Raw genomic sequence first — 24,241 nt, forward strand, 5'->3', positions numbered from 1 at the left:
AAGCCGTCTCAGGGAAGCTCATGTGCGTGCTTGTCGTCCTCACCAGGGTCTTGACCTGACTGCAGTTCAGCATCGTAACCAACTTCAGTTGGAAAATGCTCACCTTCGATGGCCACTGGTACGCTGGGAGAAGTGTGCTCTTCATGGTTGAATCACAGTTTCAACTTTGCCGGTCAGATCGCAGACGTATGGTGTTGTGTGAGCGAGCAGTTTGCTGATGTCAACGTTGTGAACAGAGTTTACCATGGTGGTGGTGGTGGTGAGGTTATGGTATGGGCAGGCATAAGCTAGGGACAATGAACACAATTGCAATTCATTGATGGCATTTTGAATGCACAGAGAAAGCGTGATGAAATAATCTGCTGCCATCACCTCATGTTTCAGCATGATAATCTATTAAACCTGTGTTTACCACAAACCTTATTTTCAGCGTTTATCCAAAAGCCCTTTCAAAAAAAAAAGCCTTTCATTTTCTCCATAGGCTTTTGTCCAATGAAACATGGTGGAGTTAGTGCCTACAAAAAGAAGCCATGTTTAACCAGTTAGAAGGTTGGAAGTTTCCTAGTTCCGACTAGCACATGAACGCGTGCTATTTGGAAGGGATCCCATGGCGCAGCGGGAAAACGTGGACGCGATTAGTCGAAAGTCTGCTGGGATAAATTTTTCACTGGGATTCTTATCTCCTTTTGTGAAAATCTCAGTCAAAGCTCCTTTCAATTAAATTCAAAGTGCTTTATTGGCATGTGAAAAATATGTTTACATTGCCAAAGCTGTATCTGTCTGTATCCCGATTTCCACTAGTTGCCACCGTAAAAATATGACATATAGTAAACATTCATGAAAACATAAATGTGCTTTTTTTGGTCTTCATTTAAGGTTAGGGTAAGGCATAAGCCAGCAGTGTGGTGAAAGTTAGGTTATACTCCCCTTGTCCTAAGGGTAAAAAATTACCCCCCTTCACTAAACCCCTAAAATAAAGCAGCTTAAAAATCACATATTATTAAGAAGATCAATAGTCTAAATGGGCGGGGTTTATGACTGTAGCAACTAGCGACGCCCCTGTATCCCTGACAACCGGATCCGGTTGTTGGCAACAACATCGCGACACTTCCGGAAATGTTTGGGAAACAGACCAGGCCAGGGTTTGAGAAGAGAACAATTTCTTCCTTAGTTGTTAATTTTCTCGAAATCTTAAAGGCATAACCTAGATTCGAGCCAATGTCTTAAGTAGATTAGCCTCCAACTCTGTTGAATTTGTTGCCGTTTTGAGCACCCAGGAAATGAGGTTATGGTATGGGCAGGCATAAACTAGGGACAATGAACATGTTATTACTCCAACTTAGTGAAAGTGATACACGTTTTCATTTTCGTCAAAAACAACTATCTCGAATGCGTGGCTTTGATTTGACGGCATGACCTTCAGACCCTGCCGTGTTTGAACGCATGGGGCTCAGCTAGCCCATTTCGCAATGGAATCCCCCAGTGTGATGGGCAGAAACTGCTTCTCCAATAGAAATCCCCCCCCATCTTCATAGGGAACAGATGAGTCATAGTGGGTAGAATAAGCAAGGAGGTGGGGCAGAGATAGGGAGATCCAATTGTCCCGTTGTAGAAAAGATCTGCATATTTCCATTATAATTCAATTCGACTTTGAACTCCTAAATAACGCGCTTTAAAAAAAAACTTAGACAAAGGGGGAAGTTTGGACTTTTATTAAGATTTATTTAACTAGGCAAGTCAGTTAAGAACAAATTCTTATTTTCAATGACGGCCTCGGAACAGTTAACTGCCTTGTTCAGATTTGTACATTGTCAGCTCGGAGACTCGAACTTGCAACCTTTCGGTTACTAGACCAACGCTCTAACCACTAGGCTACCCTGTCGCCACAAATCTTAGTCCACTATATTCATAACAGATTATAGTTTGGGAAACAGAACTGTATTGCGATCAAATGTTTCATCGATGAGAAAATGTGCATAATGTAGGATAAAATCCATCTTCTACCATATTTGGTAGTGAGTGGAAACGCCAAACGGATGCTTCATATTTATACATCCAGTGAAATCTGTCTCATTGTACTGTCTTTGGCCTACTTGCTTGCTGACCAGTCACAACAGGGGTGTATTCATTACGCCAATTATGTTACAAAACGTTCCGTTTACTTCAAAGTGAAAACATTTTCCAACGGGGAAAAAAAAAAAGGTAGGTCTCTCCCCGTTTTACTTTCTTGCTGTTTGGTTCTTACGATAAACGGTTTCCGTTGCAAGACGTAATGAATACACCCCAGATAGCAGGAGAAATTAATACACCCCAGATAGCAGGAAAAATGGCCAATTTCTCCGGAGCGCCACCGCCCTTATGACGGTTGTCAGGGCACTTTGTTGCTAGGGAAAATTGTACAGGAGATGAGGATGAAAGCGGAGGTTAGAAAGGATACAGGTTTTGTCAGATTTAACGTCAGGTGTGACTTTTCGCAGCAGGTTAGAATTTACGCAGCAGGTTAGGAGAATTAAGGTAAGGAAAAGGGTTAAAGTTAGCTAAATTTAAAAACAATAATACCATTTTGCTGTTCATTTGACAAAAGATGGATCCCTTCTAGCCATGACCAGGTTAAGGGGCTTGGCCTTGCTTAATGAGTCAATCCGGAAGTAGTATGGAGCGTGTAAAAATCAGTGGTGTCAAATGAAAAATACCGTCAAGAGCCAGTAAAACACATACTGGCTTGGACGGATTGGTAGGAGAACAGTGGTGAAAAGGACGATGCATAACGCAAGTCTCGGTGAATTCCTATGTTGATAAATAAATCAATTGAACACATCTAGCTAAATGTCGGATCCAAGTAAAAGGTGAGGAAATGTGGACTGGACATGCAGTGAGGCACTGACACCGGTGGGCAAGACGGAGAGGAATTAAAGTGAGAGTGAAGGCGATCAACTGAAACCATTTTTCGACATCCAAGCTGGCTTTCCAGATAGCAAGCAACACGTCCTACCCGGGCAAATTACAAAAGGTGAGGTGGAAATTGTACTCTTGCTTAGCTAACGTTAGCTGTCTGAAGCTAGCTTGATCAATTTGACTTGATTTACCTAGCCGGGAGCTAGGTCGTTATGGAACTAGCTAGCTAACATTTGATTTATGAAAAGCTCAATTGCTTGCTTGGCTAGCTAGGATGTAAACTAACTAACGTCATTACTATGGAGATGTTCAAGTATTGCAATTTCCAAACATTTAACTCAAATTGCAATGGTGTGCAGACAGTCTTGGTCATGCAACAAAATGGTAAAATAGTTGGGTAAGTTGGTCACAACGTTTGTTGTTCAAACTATTGTAGTCATTTTCTAATATTACATTGTTAATTTTGAAATTACATTCGCCAAGGTGCTGTGTAGTTGGCTAAAATGGCTCTTACAGGCAAACGAGAGTCGAACTACAATGTAGCTGTCAAAACAATAGTAGGGTTGTGACACGGATACAGTTCAGTTGTCTTGACTGGCTTCAACTTGCTTTTCTTAAAATACTGATGACCAGTTTTGTTTAGTAGGCAACTCTTCTCTAAGACACATATTTACTTTAATAACAAACCTGATTCCAGCTGGGCTAGTCTTTAGTTGACCTTCGACCTTGTAATTTTAGAGTTTTAACCTACCAGGTAGTTACACGTATCAGTGAGACAGAGGGAGGTTGGCGTTTCAAATGGCTCTGTTCGTGACGGTGAGCAACAACTCCCTGCTTTTCTCCCACCCCGTTAGTCATCTTTTAAACTTTCTGATGTGTTGAAAGAGATACTGGGAGAACTAGACAGCTCTGTTTCAGGTACCGTAGAACAATACTTTTTACACCCTTTGGCACCTCCTTTCAAACCTGACTTTCTGCTTTGGCTTTTGTGTAACTTGTCTCTTACAATGCTACCATAGATTGTCAAGTTACTGCCCTCCATCTTAACTGTTTGTCTACTCATCTGTCCTCGAACCCCAAAACCTCTGGTGCAGTACCTACTTTTTTCTCTTTTGCGTTTTTCCCTAAACTGCTGAATTGCGTCGTTCACTCACCCTATAACTGTGTAGTGTTGCAATCCTACCATGTCTAGACTACGTGTTTAAAGCCATGTGTTTCTGATGTAATGTTAACATTGTTTGTGTGTTCTAGTGAGGATCAACTGGAATAGATTTACTGTAGTTCTTGGTGTCCCATGGTGAGATGGGTAGATTAGCCTCTAACTGTTGAATTTGTTGCCGTTTTGAGCACCCAGGAAATGAGGGGCTCTCCGGTATACATTTCTTTAAAGTCAAAAGTAAATATAGTCCAATTAGCCTAGCTTTTCAACCATGAACATATGGACTACAGATTTAAAGTTGGTGTAGGATTCAGTAACACATTACTCAACCAGATCAGGACATCCACTCAAAGATAGTTTGTACATAGTCTGATTGCAATGCTTACAAGATTATTGTTATCACCGTTAGACACCTTGAAAGGCTCCTGTTAGGATATACAGTGAACTCAACCGACCCCCTTATTCAAGTGGATACCTTTCTCCCCGTGTCTGTCTGATAGACACACGGTTACATTTACATTTTAGTCATTTAGCAGACGCTCTTATCCAGAGCGACTTACAGTAGTGAATGCATACATTTCATACATTTTTTGTTGTTGTTGTCCGTACTGGTCCCCCGTGGGAATCGAACCCACAACCCTGGCGTTGCAAACACCATGCTCTACCAACTGAGCCACACGGGACTGTTCTCGGTAATTGTTCCACGTCATTTCTATCCACGCCAAATTTGGTGTAAAACCACGCCCACGGGTAACCTAGCAACATTCAAAGCCGCGCTGATTGGTCAGAGTTCGGGACGTTCGCTGTGACGAGGTAAATGCGCGTGAACAACGCTAGAGAGAGAAATCCCCGCGAACGGGGCGTTTTCTGTCGCCCGCCGTTCCCTGTTTCATGGACTCGTTTTGAATTGAGTTTACATTTAAAAAGGCAAGTAACTCTGTAGATTAGCTCCATTGAGTCACTATTACTGAGAATCAATGTAACCTTAGCTATATCTTTGCCCATTCATTCAGCTAAAGCTAGTTATACAGCATCTCATTTAGTTACCAGCTACCACAAATGTCATGTAGGTAAGTATCTCAAATCGCTTTAGATAACCACACTAGGCTAACGTTAGACTGCTTCAACTGACACTTTATATATTACACAACTATCCATCTGGTTAGGCTGGCTGAAATTAATTTTATATTTTATTTAACCTTTATTTAATCAGTCACTAAAAAGCGACACAGTTTAATGCAACTTCATAGCGTTTTCCTGAATTTGGTTAAGTATGTATGACAATGTTTTGTTTTGGTGGGGATTCCCTCTGGCCTTCTTCCTCCTCAATCTGACCAATCAGCACGGATTTCAAGGTTGCTAGGTTACCGTGGGCGTGATTTAGCACCAAGTTTGACGTGAATAAAAAAAGGACGCACCTGTTCCCCATGTCTCTCTGTCTGCTAGATGCAGTGTTCTCTGTACCTGTTCCCCATGTCTCTGTCTGCTAGATGCAGTGTTCTCTGTACCTGTTCCCCCATGTCTCTGTCTGCTAGATGCAGTGTTCTCTGTACCTGTTCCCCCATGTCTCTCTGTCTGCTAGATGCAGTGTTCTCTGTACCTGTTCCCCATGTCTCTCTGTCTGCTAGATGCAGTGTTCTCTGTACCTGTTCCCCATGTCTCTGTCTGCTAGATGCAGTGTTCTCTGTACCTGTTCCCCCATGTCTCTGTGTCTGCTAGATGCAGTGTTCTCTGTACCTGTTCCCCCATGTCTGTGTCTGCTAGATGCAGTGTTCTCTGTACCTGTTCCCCCATGTCTCTGTCTGCTAGATGCAGTGTTCTCTGTACCTGTTCCCCCATGTCTCTGTCTGCTAGATGCAGTGTTCTCTGTACCTGTTCCCCCATGTCTCTCTGTCTGCTAGATACAGTGTTCTCAGCACCTGTTCCCCCATGTCTCTCTGTCTGCTAGATACAGTGTTCTCTGTACCTGTTCCCCATGTCTCTGTGTCTGCTAGATGCAGTGTTCTCAATGTCTCTCTGCACTCCAACTGTAGGCCTAGAGCTTGTTGTAAAATATCAGGGCATTTCAGGATGTGGCCTAGGCTAGTCTGATGATCTGGTCAGGACCTAGACCTGTTGAAAGGATTCTCTTAGATGCACTAAATAGTAAAATGTTGTCTGTGATATATCTAGGCCTTATTTGATTGGATTTGACTTTTCAGTCATTGAAAGCTGTCCAAATATGATCCCGGACCTGGTTATGAGGCTTGGATATTATTTGGACAGCTTGTTGCCATTAAAATGCTCACTCCGCAAGTATTTACAACTTTCTAAAACCAAATACAAATGGTGCCATGTTTGTTTGTCTCTTTAAATCTATAGCATATTGATTTTGTGCAATGCTCTTCTCACATTTTTATTAGGTTGATTGTCATAATATTTGACTGAATAATAGTGAATCATGAATCGCCTGTTTCTTCACTTCAATTTATTGAACCTTTTATTTAACTAGGCAAGTCAGTTAAGAACAAATTCTTATTTGCAATGACGGCCTACCCCAGCCATACCCTAACCGGGATGATGTTTGGCCAATTGTACACCGCCCCTTGGGACTCCCAATGATGGCCGGGTTGTGATACAGCCTGGAATCGAACCAGGGTCTGTAGTGACGCATCTCAGTGCCGGAGGCAGTGCCTTAGACCGCTGCGCCACTCAGGAGCCCCCAATAATCTCAGTACCTTTTTTTTATAACAGCTAATATGTACCAGGGGTACGACACATTCTCTGCCTATCATCATTGGTTTATGACCTCATGTGATCAGTTATTGACAACAAACCCTGTTCAAACATAAATACTTTTAAAAAATCTATCTGAATAAAACTTAAAAGTTTTTTTTTTAAATCTATTCCAATAATCTGTGTGATATAGACCCAGTCATCCAGGAGCTCGGTGTTGGTATTTACCATGCTGGGTATTGGGATTCACCATGCTACCTAAGCCTATTGAAATCAATCAAATGTATTTATAAAGCCCTTTTTACATCAGCACATGTCACAACGTGATGTACAGAAACCCAGCCTAAAAGAGATGCACCTCAAGTTGATCTGCTGAAATAGTGCTGATTCTGTCCTGAACTCTGACCCCGCAGACTGACTGCATACGTACGTTTAATATATTGTTAGGGGGATTCTTAGGCAGGAAACTGCTTCCATTTTTGGGGGGGGGAAAATTGGGTGTGCATCCCAAATTGCACCCTATTCCCTATATAATGCACTACTTTTGACCGGAGACCATAGGACTGTGGTCAAAAGCAGTGCCACCTGGGAAATGCACCATCTGGGACCCACACAGTGTTTTTTTTGTCTTTCCCAGAAGGCTGAAACTGCCATCTCTTTCATGTTGTTTGTTTCCAGCAACAAAGACAACATGAGAGGGACCAAAGTGATATTTATTAAGAGCTGTGTATTAGCTTAGAGTGATCTAATGAAATATTATGTCACATGCGCCGAATACAACAGGTGAAGACCTTACGGAGAAAAGCTTTGTCAGCTCCTCAGTCAGGACTACTGTTGCTACGGATGCTGGCTGGTATACACTATATGACTAAAAGTATGTGGACACCTGCTTGTGGAACGTGTCATTGTAAAATCATGGGCATTCATATGGAGTTGGTCCCCCCCCCCCCTTTGCTGCTATAACAGCCTCAATTCTTCTGGGAAGGCTTTCCACTAGATGTTGGAACATTGCTGAGGGGACTTGCTTCTATTCAGCCACATTAGTGAGGTGGGGCACTGATGTTGCCCGATTAGGCCCGCAGTCGGGGTTCCAATTCAACCCAAAGGTGTTCGATGGGGTTGAGGTCAGGGCTCTGTGCAGGCCAGTCAAGTTCTTCCACACCGATCTCAACAAACCATTTTATTTATGGACCTCGCTTTGTGCACAGGGGCATTTGTCATGCTGAAATGGGAAATGGGGATGCCTTGTCAGTTGTACAATTGAAATGTGTCTTCAGCATTTAACCCAACCTCAGAGGTGTGGGGGGCTGCCTTAATCGACATCCACGTCTTCGGCGCCCGGGGAACAGTGGGTTAACTGCCTTGCTCAGGGGCAGAATGACAGATTTTTTTTACCTTGTCAGCTCGGGGATTCGATCCAGAAACCTTTCAGTTACTGGCCCAACGCTCTAACCACTAGGGCCTTCCCCAAACTGTTGCCACAAAGTTGGAAGCTTAGAATCGTCTAGACTGTCATTGTATGATGTAGATTTCCCTTCACTGGAACTAAGAGGCCTGAACCATGAAAAACAGCCCCAGACCATTAGTCCTCCTCCATCAACCTTCACAGTTGGCGCTTTGCATTCGGGCAGATAGTTCTCCTGGCATCCGCCAAACCCAGATTAGTTTATTGGACTGCTAGATGGTGAAACGTGATTCATCACTCCAGAGAACGTGTTTCCACTGCTCCAGAGTCCAACGGCTGCGAGCTTTACACCGCTCCAGCCAACGCTTGGCATTGCGCATGCTTATCTTAGGCTTGTGTGTGGCTGCTTGGCCATGGAAACCCATTTCGTGACGCTCCCGACGAACAGTTCTTGTGCTGACTTTGCTTTCAGAGGCAGTTTGGATTTCAGTAGTGAGTGTTGCTTCAGCAATCGGCATTCCAGTTCATTGAGCTTGTGTGTCCTACCACTTCTCACAGCTGAGCCGTTGTTTCCACTTCACAATAACAGCCCTTTCAGTTGACCGGGGCAGCTCTAGCAAGGCAGAAATTTGACAAACTGACTTGTTGGAAAGGCGGCATCCTATGACGGTGCCACGTTGAAAGTCACTGAGCTCTTCAGTAAGACCATTCTACTGCCAGTGTTTGTCTATGGAGATTGCATGGCTGTGTGCCCGATTTTTATACACCTTCAGCCACACCTGTTTCTGACAATCGCTGAATCCACTTATTTGAGGGGTGTCCATACTTTTGTGTATGTCTGTCCTATATATTTGTGTGTGTGTGTCCTATATATTAGTGTGTGTGTGTGTGTGTGTGTTATCCCATGTTAAAATATTTGAAGAGAAATCCTCTGGTTACTGTTAACAGGCTTTTAAAATCTCCATTGAATAGAAAAGGATGGTATAAGCCTTGGTTTCTGGACATTAGGCTAACAGTTGGGTTCAACACCAAACGCCACGACGACAGTCTGCAGAAGTACTTCAGCTTGAATTTGTGCTGACAGGATGTCCTGTTTTCCCTGTGATACTCGGGCCGACGGGGTCCTGTGATACTCGGGCCGACGGGGTCCTGTGATACTCGGGCCGACGGGGTCCTGTGATACTCGGGCCGACGGGGTCCTGTGATACTCGGGCCGACGGGTACATAATATGGTTAATATATTCAGCTGTGCAGGGATCTTAAGAAGGGTAGTGAAAATGAAGCTGTTCCCGTACTGAACCTCACAGCGTGATTCATTAGCACGGACCCTGAACACAGTTTTACAGCTTGATTCATAGGCTCAACACACCAAATAGTTTTATGGTGACACTGGTGAGAAATAATGAGGCAACAGCCACATGTGGTTGGACCATCCCCTACTGAACAGTTTGGGTCGTGTTCTGATTCTGCTCTATGACAGTCACTCATGTTTTGGATCATATAGTCCTCGTTTATTTCAGACTGTTTCACTGAGAGAAAATTGAAACGTACTGAATTGATGCTAACATATTTATTTCCTCTGTCCTCTGTTTCAGGATGATGGCTGAGGGATAACGTCAAGGCCACTCCACCCCAACGTGACCCTGGTTATCTTATCCAAACACCCCTTTCCTCTTCCCCTGTTTTTCTCAATTTCCTCTTGCCTCTACTCACTCTCCTGTCCCACTGTTTCATGGAGGAGAGCCAAACCGATACAACACCACACTGGGTTAATACTCACGTCTCTACAATAGAGGTTCTGGATCGTTCTCCTGTCATGTTATCGATCAGACTCAATGATTGGATGAGCAGTAAGGATCACGTGATCAGACCACTGTTCTCTCCACCCCTATTGGACGTCTTCTCTTTCTCATCTTTGTGATTGATTTGGACCCTATTGGCTGTTGTCATTTCAACTCTGTCCCCTCTCCACTGTTTTCTTTTCCTCACTGCAGTCTATCCTCTGATGTCATTGGGCCATGGTTCGCAAGAGAGGTTCCCTTATCTTGTGTGGAGCTTTCCTATTCGTCGCCTGCAATGGCTTGCTTCTCCTTTTCCTTTGGGGACGGCCTCCCATTGGTCGATTTGGGGAGGGGGGAGGGGCTGAGCCAGGGGGAAGGGAAGAGTGGGGAGTGGCCAAAAGAAAAGGGGGAGGGACTAATCTGGCTGGTGAGGTGATCCGATTGGCCGAGGAGGTAGAATCGGAACTGGAGACCCAGAAGGAACTTCTGAAGCAGATTCAGAGTCACAGGTCGCTATGGGAAAAGAGGAGAGGGATGGGAAGAAGACGGATGGATGGAGGGAAGGTAGAAAATCAAGAGGAACACAAACCGTCACTACAGTTGCCTCCAGGACCTCCAAAGGACGATTCAGAGAACAAGGACCAAAGTCAACAGGAATTTGTTGCAGCGGTCCCAGACCTTAAAGTAGACACACAACCGGACAATGACCTAAAAGAACTGAACTACACCAAACTGGAAGTAACTGTCACCAGTCCACAAGTTGTCATTCCCATATTGGTCATCGCCTGTGACAGGGTGACGGTGAAAAGGAGTCTTGACAAGTTGATCCAATACCGCCCATCTGCAGAACTCTACCCAATCATAGTTAGCCAGGACTGCGGCCATGCTGAGACAGCCCGTGTGATTGGCTCATATGGCAGTCAGGTGACTCACATTAGCCAACCAGACCTCTCGGACATCCGGGTACGGCCGGAGCACAGGAAGTTCCAGGGCTACTATAAGATTGCCAGACACTACCGCTGGGCCCTCAACCAGGTGTTCAACACACTCTCTCACTCCACCGTAGTGATCGTGGAAGATGACTTGGAGGTAAGTGAACAGTAACTGAAATCTATACACCACTGTCTGCATGCACTGTAATTGAGGAATGGATTTAAAGTGCAGCTTAGTCTGAATGTCTTGGACTCATTGATTTTAGAAATGTATGAGTTTCTGGTGACTTGCATGCAGCTCAATAGAAGTATCTAGTAGCCTTGCGGCTCATAGGAGTCTATGTCCTGTTTCTGTAACATGTACACCCCCTGGACAGAACACTAGTCTATGTCCTGTTTCTGTATGTACAGTACACCCCCTGGACAGAACACTAGTCTATGTCCTGTTTCTGTAACATGTACACCCCCTGGACAGAACACTAGTCTATCTCCTGTTTCTGTAACATGTACACCCCCTGGACAGAACACTAGTCTATGTCCTGTTTCTGTATGTACAGTACACCCCCTGGACAGAACACTAGTCTATGTCCTGTTTCTGTATGTACAGTACACCCCCTGGACAGAACACTAGTCTATGTCCTGTTTCTGTATGTACAGTACACCCCCTGGACAGAACACTAGTCTATGTCCTGTTTCTGTATGTACAGTACACCCCCTGGACAGAACACTAGTCTATGTCCTGTTTCTGTAACATGTACACCCCCTGGACAGAACACTAGTCTATCTCCTGTTTCTGTAACATGTACACCCCCTGGACAGAACACTAGTCTATCTCCTGTTTCTGTAACATGTACACCCCCTGGACAGAACACTAGTCTATGTCCTGTTTCTGTATGTACAGTACACCCCCTGGACAGAACACTAGTCTATCTCCTGTTTCTGTAACATGTACACCCCCTGGACAGAACACTAGTCTATGTCCTGTTTCTGTATGTACAGTACACCCCCTGGACAGAACACTAGTCTATGTCCTGTTTCTGTAACATGTACACCCCCTGGACAGAACACTAGTCTATCTCCTGTTTCTGTAACATGTACACCCCCTGGACAGAACACTAGTGTATCACAGGGCATTGGCTCCCATTTTTACAGCCTTTGGTATGACTCGGCTGGGATTCGAACTCCCAAACTCAGGTGCGGACACTCTAACCACAAAGCCTGTTTGGTCAGTTTAGTATTCGTATAAAGCAGCAGTGGATTAATCAACAAGGCCTAAGTGATGAATCCACTGCTGTATTTTAGTTACACGCCAACATCCAGCCCTGGTGTTATCCCAGAACCGTCATTTCTTTAAGGGAACTACAACCCTGTGGCCTACAACAAAACCCCAAGTGCTCCGTTTGCAGCACTGAGCTTTAAACCCCCCCCCCCCCCCCCCGCTCCCTGTAACAGGGGCATAATATGCCTTCTGTCTGCCTGCTCAGCATGTTCCATAGGTTTCCATGGGAAGGTATTTCATTCCATCTGGCTCACATTGACATTTGGGATGGTGATGATGATGAAAATTGATCCTAAAATGTCTCATTTGCATAACCTAAAACATAGCTTTTGCATTAAACATTTCATAACCTTTCTTTTTATGGCCTCACAACACTAGTTTATTGGTCTAGGGCATGTATTCCCAAACTGGGGTTATGCCAACTTAAAAATGTAAAAAAAAAATACATCTTCACATTTTCAAACAGTACATTTATATTTTCCCACGGAGCTATACATTTTTGGTGAGTTTTTTTTTTCCTCTCACCTGAGTAGCCTTGGTTCACTGCCAAAAATAAAATTAAACCATCTAGTGTTGAGTGAAATAACAACACAATGTAAAATAATTAACATATAAAAGCAACAGATACCATTAATAAGAAGGGGCTAGAAGTGTCTTATATGGTGAGCTACCGAGTGGCTAGGACAGGCAAGCCCCATACGATTGTGGAGGACTTATTTCTTCCTGCTGCCGCGGATATGGCTGGGACAATACTGGGGGGAAAGGCCAAAAATAAATAAAAACTATACAGACAATGACTTCATCAAACACTGTTTCACAACATATCAGTGACGTGGCAGGAGATGTGGAAGCAGTTGCTCCCGACGCCACTTGGGTCCACTGCAGCATCCACTGAGAGGCTCTTGCTGCCAAGGGAATGCCTGACAGCTTGAAAGACGTTTTGGACACTACAGTGAAAATGGTTCACTTTGTTAAACCCCTGAACTCTCGGGTATTTTCTGCACTATGCAATGATACAGTGCCTTGCATATGTATTCACCCCCTTTGCTATGAAGCCTCTGAATAAGATCTGGTGCAACCAATTACCTTCAGAAGTCACATCATTAGTTAGATTGCATGCAGGTGGACTTTAAGTGTCACATGATCTCAGTGTGTGTGCAATTGAGAATCTGTGGTATGACTGAAAGATCGCTGTACACCAGTGGAACCCATCCAACTTGAAGGAGTTGGAGCAGTTTTGCCTTGAAGAATGGGCAAAAATCCCAGTGGCTAGATGTGCCAAGTTTATAGAGACATATCCCAAGAGACTTGCAGCTGTAATTGCTGCAAAAGGTGGCTCTAAAAGTATTGACTTTGGGGGGGTTAATAGTTATGCACGCTCAAGTTCATTTTTTTTTTTTGTCTTATTTCTTGTCTGTTACAAAATATTTTTTAATTGTGAATCTTCAAAGTGGTAGGCATGTTGTGTAAATGAAATGATACAAACCCCTCAAACTATTTTAATTCCAGGTTGTAAGGCAACAAAATAGGAAATGCCAAGGGGGTGAATACTTTCGTAAGCCACTGTAAGAGCTCTTTGTCACTTCCCACGAGCCGGGTTGTGACAAACTCACACTCATTCTTATGTAATTTTTATTTTATTTTTTATCAGGCTTACAATGATGGCAAAAACAACATTTGAGAGTGCGCTGACCCTGGTGCTAGAGGGGGTATGTAGCTGGAGGTTGAATGTTTGAAGGGGTACAGGACTATAAAAGTTTGGGAACCACTGGTCTAGGCTAAGTATTGGTCTAGGGTAATTACTAGTGTGACCAGTGGTTAGCCACAGTAGGTTTGGTTCTGTTTAGGCCCAGTAAAGCCCATCATTAAGAGTCCTCTATAAGCATCTGTGGATCATTTAGCAGGCGCTTTTATCCAAAACTACTTAAGCATGAATACATTTTTTGTATGGCTGGCCTTAGTGGGAATCGAACCCGCAATCCTGGCCGTTTAGAAGTGCCATGCTCTACCATATTTACATCAGTAAACTGACCTCAAGCCAGTAGGTGAATCATGATGAACCAAGATGGACAGAGAATGGTGCACAGTAGGGACAGAGCGAGTGGACATTTGCATTCCCAGATTAGCAGATTTGAACTGATTTAGTGGATTAACTAGGTTGACACCCGGTAGAGTGGGGTGTGAAGACAGACCCCCTCCATCCCCCATCAAATCAGACCCAAGGCTGTGTCCCAAATGGCATCCTATATACTGCAGCACTATCCTTTAAACAGGACCATTAGAGCTCTAGTCAGAAGTAGTGCACTATATAGGGGATAAGGTTCTATTTGAGACGCTAGTCAAATGAAACTGCCAGCTGGCTGAACAAATGGTCTGGAAACAAACTGCATCGGCAGAATTCGTCATGAGTTACAGGAAATGACCAAAACAACAGAGTTGTTACCATGAAAGGGAAAGGGGGGGATACCTAGTTAGTTGTACAACTGAAATGTGTCTTCCACATTTAACCCAACCCCTCTGACTCAGAGGTGCGGGGGGGGCTGCTTTAACCCAACCCCTCTGACTCAGAGAGGTGCGGGGGGCTGCTTTAACCCAACCCCTGACTCAGAGAGGTGCGGGGGGGGCTGCTTTAACCCAACCCCTCTGACTCAGAGAGGTGCGGGGGGCTGCTTTAACCCAACCCCTCTGACTCAGAGAGGTGCGGGGGGGCTGCTTTAACCCAACCCTTCTGAATCAGAGGTGTGGAGGGCTGCTTTAACCCAACCCTTCTGAATCAGAGAGGTGTGGAGGGCTGCTTTAACCCAACCCCTCTGACTCAGAGAGGTGTGGAGGGCTGCTTTAACCCAACCCCTCTGACTCAGAGAGGTGTGGAGGGCTGCTTTAACCCAACCCTTCTGAATCAGAGAGGTGTGGAGGGCTGCTTTAACCCAACCCTTCTGAATCAGAGAGGTGTGGAGGGCTGCTTTAACCCAACCCCTCTGACTCAGAGAGGTGCGGGGGGGGCTGCTTTAACCCAACCCCTCTGACTCAGAGAGGTGCGGGGGGGGCTGCTTTAACCCAACCCCTCTGACTCAGAGAGGTGCGGGGGGGGCTGCTTTAACCCAACCCCTCTGACTCAGAGAGGTGCGGGGGGGCTGCTTTAACCCAACCCCTCTGACTCAGAGAGGTGCGGGGGGGCTGCTTTAACCCAACCCTTCTAAATCAGAGAGGTGCGGGGGGCTGCTTTAACCCAACCCCTCTGACTCAGAGGTGCGGGGGGGCTGCTTTAACCCAACCCCTCTGACTCAGAGAGGTGTGGAGGGCTGCTTTAACCCAACCCTTCTGAATCAGAGAGGTGTGGAGTTCTGCTTTAACCCAACCCTTCTGAATCAGAGAGGTGTGGAGGGCTGCTTTAACCCAACCCTTCTGAATCAGAGAGGTGTGGAGGGCTGCTTTAACCCAACCCTTCTGAATCAGAGAGGTGTGGAGGGCTGCTTTAACCCAACCCTTCTGAATCAGAGAGGTGTGGAGGGCTGCTTTAACCCAACCCTTCTGAATCAGAGAGGTGTGGAGGGCTGCTTTAACCCAACCCTTCTGAATCAGAGAGGTGCGGGGGGCTGCTTTAACCCAACCCTTCTGAATCAGAGAGGTGTGGAGGGCTGCTTTAACCCAACCCTTCTGAATCAGAGAGGTGTGGAGGGCTGCTTTAACCCAACCCTTCTGAATCAGAGAGGTGTGGAGGGCTGCTTTAACCCAACCCTTCTGAATCAGAGAGGTGTGGAGGGCTGCTTTAACCCAACCCTTCTGAATCAGAGAGGTGCGGGGGGGGCTGCTTTAACCCAACCCTTCTGACTCAGAGAGGTGTGGAGGGCTGCTTTAACCCAACCCCTCTGAATCAGAGAGGTGTGGAGGGCTGCTTTAACCCAACCCTTCTGAATCAGAGAGGTGTGGAGGGCTGCTTTAACCCAACCCTTCTGAATCAGAGAGGTGTGGAGGGCTGCTTTAACCCAACCCTTCTGACTCAGAGAGGTGCGGGGGGGGCTGCTTTAACCCAACCCTTCTGACTCAGAGAGGTGCGGGGGGGCTGCTTTAACCCAACCCCTCTGACTCAGAGAGGTGCGGGGGGGCTGCTTTAACCCAACCCTTCTAAATCAGAGAGGTGCGGGGGGCTGCTTTAACCCAACCCCTCTGAATCAGAGAGGTGTGGAGGGCTGCTTTAACCCAACCCCTCTGACTCAGAGAGGTGTGGAGGGCTGCTTTAACCCAACCCTTCTGAATCAGAGAGGTGTGGAGGGCTGCTTTAACCCAACCCTTCTGAATCAGAGAGGTGTGGAGGGCTGCTTTAACCCAACCCTTCTGAATCAGAGAGGTGTGGAGGGCTGCTTTAACCCAACCCTTCTGAATCAGAGAGGTGCGGGGGGGGCTGCTTTAATCCACGTCTTCGGCGCCCAGGGAACAGTGGGTCACCAGTTAAAAGCTTCTAGGCTAAACTTTGCTCCCCTAAATCAAACATTGAGAAACTGAGGGGGGAACTGTCCAATTATGTAACCGTTCCTGCAGTTGCTTTTCTACGTATTGTGACTAGCAACCTAAACACACATGTATCATGTTTGCTTTGGTTAGTCATTTCATGTTGACATACTATTGGCATTGTATTAAATCAGATAGCCCAACATTTTGAACTTCTCATTCATTGAGGCCCCTATTGGGTGTTTATCAAGCCTGCTCAAGTTCTCGTCCTTTTGTTGTCATTGGGCTTGTATTGCATGGATTCATACTGCAGATGCAGTTTCACAGCCAGTTGATTGTTGACGAGCAGAAACAAACATGTTTGGTCGTGTTGGCGTTACAATGAGTGACGCATAGTTGACATGGCAGAAACAGGTCTGGGACCAGACTACAGTTTTCATAATTCCGTAACAAATAGTGGTGCAGGATATATACTGAATAATTCCTTTTATAACTGGAAGGAAAAACATTACTAAGACAAGTTATCCTACTGTAGAACAGATGATCTGATCCAACGCTTCTCTGTCCCGTCCAGGTGGCCCCGGACTTCTTTGAGTACTTCCGCGCCTTGCACCCCATCTTGACCTCTGACCCCACCCTGTGGTGTGTGTCTGCCTGGAACGACAACGGCAGAGATGGCCTGGTGGACCCTGGGAAGGCTGACCTCCTCTACAGGACAGACTTCTTCCCTGGGCTGGGCTGGATGCTGCTGAAGGACGTCTGGGCAGAACTAGAACCCAAGTGGCCCACGGCCTTCTGGGACGATTGGATGCGTCACCCCGAGCAGCGTAAAGAGCGCTCTTGCATCCGCCCAGAGATCTCCAGAACTATGACCTTCGGACGTAAGGGTGTCAGCTTGGGTCAGTTCTTTGACCAGTATCTGCGTTATATTAAACTCAACACTGACTTTGTGCCTTTCACCAAACATGATCTGTCTTACTTGATGAAGGAGAACTTTGACGTGAACTTTGTGAAGGAGGTTTACAGCGCCCCCCTGGTTAAAATAGAAGAGCTACAACAAGGGGGAGGTTTGAAGGCACCGGGTCCATACCGGGTGCAATATTCCAGCCGGGAGAGTTTTAAAGTCATGGCTCGTAACTTAGGGGTTATGGATGACTTGAAATCGGGGGTTCCCCGTGCAGGTTACAGGGGCGTGGTCAGCTTCCTGTCCCGTGGACGACGGGTCTTCTTGACCCCACCTGAAGGATGGACAAAGTACGACGTCAGCTGGAGCTGAGAGGTTCCGACTGGACGTAGTGTGAATGGTATCGAAGGCCGACTTGAGAAACGCCCTCTCAAACCAAAGAAAGCAAGGTCACATGAAGGAACTGAAGCTAAACCAAACAGACAGGCTTGGTGGGTGAAGGGATTTGACATGTGGTAGAAGTAGGTTGGGTAGAGGAGGAGTAAAGACACCTTGTTTTGAGAGTGAATCTGAATGCAGTGTTCAGCTCAGGGGGTGAAACCACAGTCTCTCACAGAAAGTAAGAATCATTAGATTGGTTGTTCTCCTGCTAGAGCTCATCTAGGAAAGGTTTGCTTCAACACAATATCTTAAACTGAATCGAAAGTTCTGGACAACCACAAGTTTGATTTGATTGGGAGGCCTCAGATTAGCTTTTTGTCTTGTTCCCAGTGTCACCAGGTCTTTAAAGGAGAGAACACCTCTCTGGTCACAACCTAAATAGCACCCTTTTCCCTATTTAGTGCACTACTGTTGACCAGGGCCCATAGGGAATAGGGTGCAATTTGGTACAGCCTATGTCTACATTCTACTTTAAAAGAACTTGCAGTATTCTACTCACTTAAAGTGAATGAATGAATGAGGTCAAAATATTAGTTAGACTGGTATTGAGTATTATAAATATGATTGTCTAATTTGGTTTATTCATAAAATGTTTTTTGGGGAAGGGGAAAGGCTATTTGGGGAAATGTATTTTATTTAGCTATCTTGTAAATGGTTTATAAAGATCATTCTTTAAATGGTCCGAGGTTCATACATTGCCATGCAGCGCACCAATTTAACACATTGTAGTTGATGTTGGGTTTATCTCAAACGGTACCTTACTCCCTAAAAAGGGAAGAGAGCCATTTGGGACGCAGATGCTGACTATACTTGAGCCCTTTTCAAACGAAGGGTCAGTTGTAATTCCATGACATTCAAACAGTGGTATTCTACGGTTAGGTTTGTTGAAAAACCAATGATTGATTGTTTTACATGTTTTCTTTACATTAATGTACTGTATTTAGTTCTGGGGTGATTCATATGTCCTTATGGTGGAAAAAAAAATTAAAAACACTGCCTGATGTGTTTAACTTTAATACGTTGCAAATAAAATACTATTTTGATATTTGTCCACATGTCTTTTGAGTGTCAGCAGTGTCAGACTAGTGACCAAACGGATCTTAAGTCTTATTATTCCTGGTCCTTTTCCAACCAAATCTTTTCCCACTTGTGCCTGTAACCTCTGTCTGTGTCACAAATGACACCCTAGTCCCTATATAGTGCACTACTTTTGACCAAAGGGCTATATAGGGTGTCATTTGGAACGCGACCCAGTCTAGGTTATCCGTCCACACTTCCTTTCCCAGTCCACCCATATCCTGTTGACTTCCTGCCCTATCTTGCTTCCTGTTTCATAAACAGTTTGGTCTGATCACTTTACAATCCAGATTAGAAGAGCCTAGAGATCAATTGAGGTGCCTCAGCAAGCAGATTTAGACATGGAGGACAGTATTTTAAAACTATTGGCCGACCAACTGTGTTAACCTGAGAAATATTTATGAGAACTCCAAGGATTATGTCCGTAGTCTCTCTGGGCCATCATTTCAAATCAAACTGGAGTCAGAGGCTAATATGCCCAATACCTTTAGATTAGTACATTTTATATTAAATTATTTTAGCTTTCTTTGTCCGTTACTTATACTATAGGTTGGCAATGGACAGACGGGTAGAATTTTGAGCATCTACCAGTCTATCGTTAACACCACTGAACAGAGTACCTGCCATGAATTGTAAACCAATTTTACATCTAGAAAACGGGAGATCCCTGTAACACACTGCGCTGAAAGCAAGTGTACGAACGGCCCCGCACTGCGCCAACAGTCGGTCTGGTGAGGTTTCTACTTCAGGCTATAAGAGCTACTGTACTTTACCTTGTAGCAGCCAGTGGCGGTTCTAGACCATTTCAACTGGGGCCAGTTGTACTGTTAGAGGGCCCAGTTACATTAGACGTTAATTGTTGTTATATCGTTTTCTTCACTGCATTGCAGATGCATGTGGTACGATACTGTTGTGTTCCGCGTTGCCACTGTCTAATAACGGATGTAAAAAAAGAACCATAGCAAAAATTTGTTATGTAAAAATTATTTCCTACTCCACATTTAGGGGGGCCACAAGGGGGTCCAAAATTGTCACAGGGGTACTGGCCCCCCCCAGAACCGCTAGCAGTCTGGTCTAACGTGTGGCAGTCTGGTCTAACGTGTAGCGGCCGGCGTGACAGTCTGGTCTAACGTGTAGCGGCCGGCGTGACAGTCTGGTCTAACGTGTAGCGGCCGGCGTGACAGTCTGGTCTAACGTGTAGCGGCCGGCGTGACAGTCTGGTCTAACGTGTAGCGGCCGGCGTGACAGTCTGGTCTAACGTGTAGCGGCCGGCGTGACAGTCTGGTCTAACGTGTAGCGGCCGGCGTGACAGTCTGGTCTAACGTGTAGCGGCCGGCGTGACAGTCTGGTCTAACGTGTAGCGGCCGGCGTGACAGTCTGGTCTAACGTGTAGCGGCCGGCGTGACAGTCTGGTCTAACGTGTAGCGGCCGGCGTGACAGTCTGGTCTAACGTGTAGCGGCCGGCGTGACAGTCTGGTCTAACGTGTAACGGCCGGCGTGACAGTCTGGTCTAACGTGTAGCGGCCGGCGTGACAGTCTGGTCTAACGTGTAGCGGCCGGCGTGACAGTCTGGTCTAACGTGTATCGGCCAGCGTGGCGTGACAGTCTGGTCTAACGTGTATCGGCCGGCGTGGCGTGACAGTCTGGTCTAACGTGTAGCGGCCGGCGTGGCGTGACAGTCTGGTCTAACGTGTAGCGGCCGGCGTGGCGTGACAGTCTGGTCTAACGTGTAGCGGCCGGCGTGGCGTGACAGTCTGGTCTAACGTGTAGCGGCCAGCGTGGCGTGACAGTCTGGTCTAACGTGTAGCGGCCAGCGTGGCGTGACAGTCTGGTCTAACGTGTAGCGGACAGCGTGGCGTGACAGTCTGGTCTAATGTGTAGCGGACAGCGTGACAGTCTGGTCTAATGTGTAGTGGCCAGCGTGACAGTCTGGTCTAATGTGTAGCGGCCAGCGTGACAGTCTGGTCTAACGTGTAGCGGCCAGCGTGGCGTGACAGTCTGGTCTAACGTGTAGCGGCCAGCGTGACAGTCTGGTCTAACGTGTAGCGGCCAGCGTGGCGTGACAGTCTGGTCTAATGTGTAGCGGCCAGCGTGACAGTCTGGTCTAATGTGTAGCGGCCAGCGTGACAGTCTGGTCTAACGTGTAGCGGCCAGCGTGACAGTCTGATCTAACGTGTATCGGCCAGCGTGGCGTGACAGTCTGGTCTAACGTGTATCGGCCAGCGTGGCGTGACAGTCTGGTCTAATGTGTAGCGGCCAGCGTGACGTGACAGTCTGGTCTAACGTGTATCGGCCAGCGTGGCGTGACAGTCTGGTCTAACGTGTAGCGGCCAGCGTGGCGTGACAGTCTGGTCTAATGTGTAGCGGCCAGCGTGACAGTCTGGTCTAATGTGTAGCGGCCAGCGTGACAGTCTGGTCTAATGTGTAGCGGCCAGCGTGACAGTCTGGTCTAATGTGTAGCGGCCAGCGTGGCGTGACAGTCTGGTCTAATGTGTAGCGGCCAGCGTGACAGTCTGGTCTAACGTGTAGCGGCCAGCGTGGCGTGACAGTCTGGTCTAACGTGTAGCGGCCAGCGTGACGTGACAGTCTGGTCTAATGTGTAGCGGCCAGCGTGACAGTCTGATCTAACGTGTATCGGCCAGCGTGGCGTGACAGTCTGGTCTAACGTGTATCGGCCAGCGTGGCGTGACAGTCTGGTCTAATGTGTAGCGGCCAGCGTGACAGTCTGGTCTAATGTGTAGCGGCCAGCGTGACAGTCTGGTCTAATGTGTAGCGGCCAGCGTGACAGTCTGATCTAACGTGTATCGGCCAGCGTGGCGTGACAGTCTGGTCTAACGTGTATCGGCCAGCGTGGCGTGACAGTCTGGTCTAATGTGTAGCGGCCAGCGTGACGTGACAGTCTGGTCTAACGTGTATCGGCCAGCGTGGCGTGACAGTCTGGTCTAACGTGTAGCGGCCAGCGTGGCGTGACAGTCTGGTCTAATGTGTAGCGGCCAGCGTGACAGTCTGGTCTAATGTGTAGCGGCCAGCGTGACAGTCTGGTCTAATGTGTAGCGGCCAGCGTGACAGTCTGGTCTAATGTGTAGCGGCCAGCGTGGCGTGACAGTCTGGTCTAATGTGTAGCGGCCAGCGTGACAGTCTGGTCTAACGTGTAGCGGCCAGCGTGGCGTGACAGTCTGGTCTAACGTGTAGCGGCCAGCGTGACGTGACAGTCTGGTCTAATGTGTAGCGGCCAGCGTGACAGTCTGATCTAACGTGTATCGGCCAGCGTGGCGTGACAGTCTGGTCTAACGTGTATCGGCCAGCGTGGCGTGACAGTCTGGTCTAATGTGTAGCGGCCAGCGTGACGTGACAGTCTGGTCTAACGTGTATCGGCCAGCGTGACAGTCTGGTCTAACGTGTAGCGGCCAGCGTGACAGTCTGGTCTAATGTGTAGCGGCCAGCGTGACAGTCTGGTCTAATGTGTAGCGGCCAGCGTGACAGTCTGGTCTAATGTGTAGCGGCCAGCGTGACAGTCTGGTCTAATGTGTAGCGGCCAGCGTGACAGTCTGGTCTAATGTGTAGCGGCCAGCGTGACAGTCTGGTCTAATGTGTAGCGGCCAGCGTGACAGTCTGGTCTAACGTGTAGCGGCCAGCGTGGCGTGACAGTCTGGTCTAACGTGTAGCGGCCAGCGTGACAGTCTGATCTAACGTGTATCGGCCAGCGTGGCGTGACAGTCTGGTCTAACGTGTATCGGCCAGCGTGGCGTGACAGTCTGGTCTAACGTGTATCGGCCAGCGTGGCGTGACAGTCTGGTCTAACGTGTATCGGCCAGCGTGGCGTGACAGTCTGGTCTAACGTGTAGCGGCCAGCGTGGCGTGACAGTCTGGTCTAACGTGTAGCGGCCAGCGTGACAGTCTGGTCTAATGTGTAGCGGCCAGCGTGGCGTGACAGTCTGGTCTAATGTGTAGCGGCCAGCGTGACGTGACAGTCTGGTCTAACGTGTATCGGCCAGCGTGACAGTCTGGTCTAATGTGTTGCGGCCAGCGTGGCGTGACAGTCTGGACTAATGTGTAGCGGCCAGCGTGACAGTCTGGTCTAATGTGTAGCGGCCAGCGTGACAGTCTGGTCTAATCTGTAGCGGCCAGCGTGACAGTCTGGTCTAATGTGTAGCGGCCAGCGTGACAGTCTGGTCTAACGTGTAGCGGCCAGCGTGACAGTCTGGTCTAACGTGTAGCGGCCAGCGTGACAGTCTGGTCTAACGTGTAGCGGCCAGCGTGACAGTCTGGTCTAACGTGTAGCGGCCAGCGTGGCGTGACAGTCTGGTCTAATGTGTAGCGGCCAGCGTGACAGTCTGGTCTAACGTGTAGCGGCCAGCGTGACAGTCTGGTCTAACGTGTATCGGCCAGCGTGGCGTGACAGTCTGGTCTAACGTGTATCGGCCAGCGTGGCGTGACAGTCTGGTCTAACGTGTATCGGCCAGCGTGGCGTGACAGTCTGGTCTAATGTGTAGCGGCCAGCGTGACGTGACAGTCTGGTCTAACGTGTATCGGCCAGCGTGGCGTGACAGTCTGGTCTAACGTGTAGCGGCCAGCGTGGCGTGACAGTCTGGTCTAATGTGTAGCGGCCAGCGTGACAGTCTGGTCTAATGTGTAGCGGCCAGCGTGACAGTCTGGTCTAATGTGTAGCGGCCAGCGTGACAGTCTGGTCTAATGTGTAGCGGCCAGCGTGACAGTCTGGTCTAATGTGTAGCGGCCAGCGTGGCGTGACAGTCTGGTCTAATGTGTAGCGGCCAGCGTGACAGTCTGGTCTAACGTGTAGCGGCCAGCGTGGCGTGACAGTCTGGTCTAACGTGTAGCGGCCAGCGTGACGTGACAGTCTGGTCTAATGTGTAGCGGCCAGCGTGACAGTCTGATCTAACGTGTATCGGCCAGCGTGGCGTGACAGTCTGGTCTAACGTGTATCGGCCAGCGTGGCGTGACAGTCTGGTCTAATGTGTAGCGGCCAGCGTGACAGTCTGGTCTAATGTGTAGCGGCCAGCGTGACAGTCTGGTCTAACGTGTATCGGCCAGCGTGGCGTGACAGTCTGGTCTAATGTGTAGCGGCCAGCGTGACGTGACAGTCTGGTCTAACGTGTATCGGCCAGCGTGGCGTGACAGTCTGGTCTAACGTGTATCGGCCAGCGTGGCGTGACAGTCTGGTCTAACGTGTAGCGGCCAGCGTG

General features: G+C 47.5%; 1 protein-coding gene across 6 annotated transcripts; it reads left to right on the forward strand.

Annotated features, from left to right (window-relative positions):
• The first annotated feature begins 2,640 nt into the window (after positions 1–2,640).
• On the forward strand, positions 2,641–19,003 carry mgat1b (alpha-1,3-mannosyl-glycoprotein 2-beta-N-acetylglucosaminyltransferase b). 6 transcript variants are annotated; one of them, XM_014178718.3, is made up of 3 exons: positions 2,641–3,010; positions 9,770–11,044; positions 17,190–19,003. In XM_014178718.3, exons 2-3 carry the CDS (start codon positions 10,193–10,195, stop codon positions 17,889–17,891), a joined length of 1,554 nt encoding a protein of 517 aa, XP_014034193.2. In that variant the 5' UTR covers positions 2,641–3,010; positions 9,770–10,192; the 3' UTR covers positions 17,892–19,003. The 6 variants fall into 6 exon arrangements, with proteins under 6 accessions (XP_014034193.2, XP_014034194.2, XP_014034192.2 ...); XM_014178719.3 differs by lacking the exon at positions 2,641–3,010 and adding an exon at positions 3,481–3,711; XM_014178717.3 differs by lacking the exon at positions 2,641–3,010 and adding an exon at positions 3,666–3,813.
• The last annotated feature ends 5,238 nt before the right edge of the window (positions 19,004–24,241 follow it).

Source organism: Salmo salar, chromosome 27 (assembly GCF_965601325.2).
Source record: "Salmo salar chromosome 27, fSalSal1, whole genome shotgun sequence".
NCBI classification, from domain to species: domain Eukaryota; kingdom Metazoa; phylum Chordata; class Actinopteri; order Salmoniformes; family Salmonidae; genus Salmo; species Salmo salar.